This window comes from Lactuca serriola, chromosome 4, assembly GCF_051521515.1.
Source record: "Lactuca serriola cultivar US96UC23 chromosome 4, Lser_US96UC23_V15, whole genome shotgun sequence".
Classification (NCBI taxonomy): Eukaryota; Viridiplantae; Streptophyta; class Magnoliopsida; order Asterales; family Asteraceae; genus Lactuca; species Lactuca serriola.
In genome coordinates this window covers 161,398,047-161,401,036 of record NC_136411.1, presented here as the reverse complement: position 1 = coordinate 161,401,036, position 2,990 = coordinate 161,398,047, and the positions used below count along the sequence as shown (strand labels likewise).

Here is a 2,990-nt window from a genome sequence, read left to right as displayed (position 1 = left end):
TACACTAAAAAATACAAAACAAAAGGTAAAAAAAGTGAAATTGTTGAAAAATAAAGTTAAAAAAAGAAAATAATTAAAGTATATATATATATATATATATATATATATATATATATATATATATATATATATATATATATATATTTATAAAAACCCCGAAAATAATAAAGTATACAAAAAATGAAAAATAATGTTAAAAAACCATGTGGTGTAATTTTTTGCAAACCTCAGAGACCAAATTTAAACTTTTTAGGGCTGATTTTGCAAAAAAAAAAAATTAACCATGAAACTCATTAAATGGCTAGAACGATAATTCTACAAAAAAGTTTTGGCATAGCAATAATTTTTTTTTGAAACGACAAATATATTAAAATAAAAAAACACCTCACATCAAGACGATGCAAGGGAAAAGTACAAAGCAAAACAAAAGACAAAAACAAAAAAATTACAAACAAAGAAAATGACCAAGATTCCAAACTCTCCAATCCATGTTTTGAAAGCAACCTCTATGTTTACACCATATGAAAGTTATCGTTTTTATCTTCTCCACCGTATTCGTCGGTACAAAAGGGAACTCTTTTGAAAACCCTTTGATTTTTGTCTTTCCATATACACCACAAAACCCCACATAAAATCACATTCAACATACTTCTTTTTCTTTTTGCACTTAGACCACCGATATATGAAAAGTTACATATCATTTACCGAGTCAAATCCATCGTGTGAGATTTCGCACCAAGAAAGAATCGAATCCATGACAGCTTTTGCCAAAGGGCATAAAAGAAGGATGTGATCGCTCGTCTCCTCATCCAAGCTACAAGAACCACACATAGTCGATAGAATAGGAACTCCCCTTGATTTTAACGCGACTGATGATGAAATTCTACACAACTTCGCTCTCCAGATAAAGCATAAGATCTTAATGGGTATCACGTTACACCATTCGAACGGTCCATCACAGACCATGTGACTCATCATTTCGATCCTTTCTCGTAACAGTCTCACAGAGAATTGTTCGTCCATCCCAAAGTCGGAGACCCAGCAGCCTTCAGTTGATTTCCAATACACAATCTCAAATATTATGACTTTTTCCGTTACATATTAAAAATCTAAAACTTTTATAATATTAGTCATTTAAAATTTAAAATATAAACTCTCTATAGTATGGAAAAAAATTACTCCATTCAAATCGGGTTTGCTGGACCGTTTGAGAAAAGTGGTCCCTATGTTTCGGACGTCAGCAGACCCGTAGTGCAGCTCTGGTGTATTCACGTTCACGATGCGACGGAGCTTCATCAGACTTCCGCTGACTTCCATTACTCAGTACTTTGACCGTGTCACGTCCGCTGCACCGATCATCCCCACTCCTCCAACCAGTCGCCGTTCATCAACCTCGGGCGCGCCTCCTCAAATTCGGGGCCTGGAGTTGGATCGTGCTGTAGCGCCGATCGATGGCTGTGATTACAAGCACTGGCTTGTGGTTATGGATCCTCCGATAAGCTACCCGTCCCGACATCAAATTGTCGAACGTTATATACAAACCCTAGCTTCCGCATTGGGTAGGTATGTGATAACTGATTACATTTCTAATAAAAAGAAAAACTGTAGTTTATGCGGACAGAATTTGTAAGACGATGCTAAATTGATCCGACTTGCTTTTGTTTGATTAAATTGAATGGTTTTACAGTGAGGAAGAAGCGAAGAGGTCAATATACTCGGTTTCTACAAAGTATTACTATGCATTTGGTTGCAAAATCGACGACAATGTGATTAGTAGTATCAAATGTAACATTCTGAATCGTCTTCTTTTTACTAAATTCTGATACCGTTTATTGTTTCTGATATTTATATGCTTTATCACTGAAGCTTACTGTTCTTCGCAGCTATGCCCAATGTTAAATGGGTTTTGCCTGATTCTCATATCTGTCATGGCAAAGATGATTATGGAGGTATGTAGATTGTTCTGCGTTAAGTTTCATTAAGATTTATGGCTGTTGCATTGTCAGAGATGTCAAACTCATTGTGGGGTTGAATTTCTCCAATATGATATCTACTTTGAAAATGTTTCATACGATATGCAACCAGCATTTGTATACATTTTATCTTTAATAACACAGCATCATCTGAATGCACTTATATTAAGAACTATTTGAGATGTGATACAATGTTAAAAATCAGTTTTCTTCTCCACAGGAGAACCATTTATTGATGGACATGTTGTTCCTTATGATGAAATGTTTCATGAGGATTGGGTAAAAGATGAAAGCAACAATGGATTTAGGAGGAGAAGCCGAAGGAGATCTAGAAGGAAAGAACAAAAGATAGATAGCAACTGATCTTTTCCATTTCATGTTTCAAAAATACATAGGGTGAGTGTATTTGATGGAAGTTTTGTATAAATTTAGTTTCAATATTGTAATGGATTTGATTCAAGATTTGAGACTATATCCATGTGGGGATATCTAGCCTTGATGAAGGCATGATTTATGGGGTATGTCTTCCCATTATCATACATCACCAATCTGTTATGAGTCTATTTCACATATCACAATTTGAAAAATTACCTTAAACTAGTATAGGAAATACCATGATACGCCATTATCCATAAAACTAACAAAATAGTAAAATGTTAATTCAAGTTCAAAGTCAGCAAATAACCTAATGCGCGATACAGAGAAAAAATTGTCGAGTTGTTGTATCCTTAATTTAGCTCAAATTTTTTATTTTTTTTCTCGAATTTAGCTCAAACGAACACCAACAAGATAGAAAAGAAGAGGAAAACTTGTTTTCTTTAGTTGGCTTAAGTTCATTACAAATTTACAACCTAAATAGGAGTGACAATTGCCAAACTCAAACTCCTGTAAACAGAACCTCAAAACCGTACAAATGTTGCCATAATGTGGATAAAAAGAATATAATCTTAGTGAAAAACAATTTTTTTTTTAAAAAAAAAAAAAAGATGAATGTAAACTCTAGACGTAGTAAGAAAG

The 2,990-nt window shown here is 33.9% G+C and overlaps 1 protein-coding gene across 1 annotated transcript; it reads left to right on the top strand.

Annotated features, from left to right (window-relative positions):
• The first annotated feature begins 1,172 nt into the window (after window positions 1-1,172).
• Window positions 1,173-2,534, top strand: LOC145100419 (plastid developmental protein DAG). Its single transcript, XM_079037702.1, has 4 exons — window positions 1,173-1,563; window positions 1,688-1,785; window positions 1,884-1,949; window positions 2,194-2,534. The coding sequence occupies exons 1-4, from the start codon at window positions 1,280-1,282 to the stop codon at window positions 2,334-2,336; spliced, it is 591 nt and encodes a 196-aa protein (XP_078893828.1). The 5' UTR covers window positions 1,173-1,279; the 3' UTR covers window positions 2,337-2,534.
• The last annotated feature ends 456 nt before the right edge of the window (window positions 2,535-2,990 follow it).

Bases quoted from the DNA above. Each gene is read 5' to 3' on its own strand.
- LOC145100419 (XM_079037702.1), top strand. From the start codon at position 1,280: ATGCGACGGAGCTTCATCAGACTTCCGCTGACTTCCATTACTCAGTAC. The intron at 1,564-1,687 runs GTATGTGATAAC...ATGGTTTTACAG, and splicing joins CTAGCTTCCGCATTGGGTAG to TGAGGAAGAAGCGAAGAGGT. The intron at 1,786-1,883 runs GTAACATTCTGA...TGTTCTTCGCAG, and splicing joins TGTGATTAGTAGTATCAAAT to CTATGCCCAATGTTAAATGG.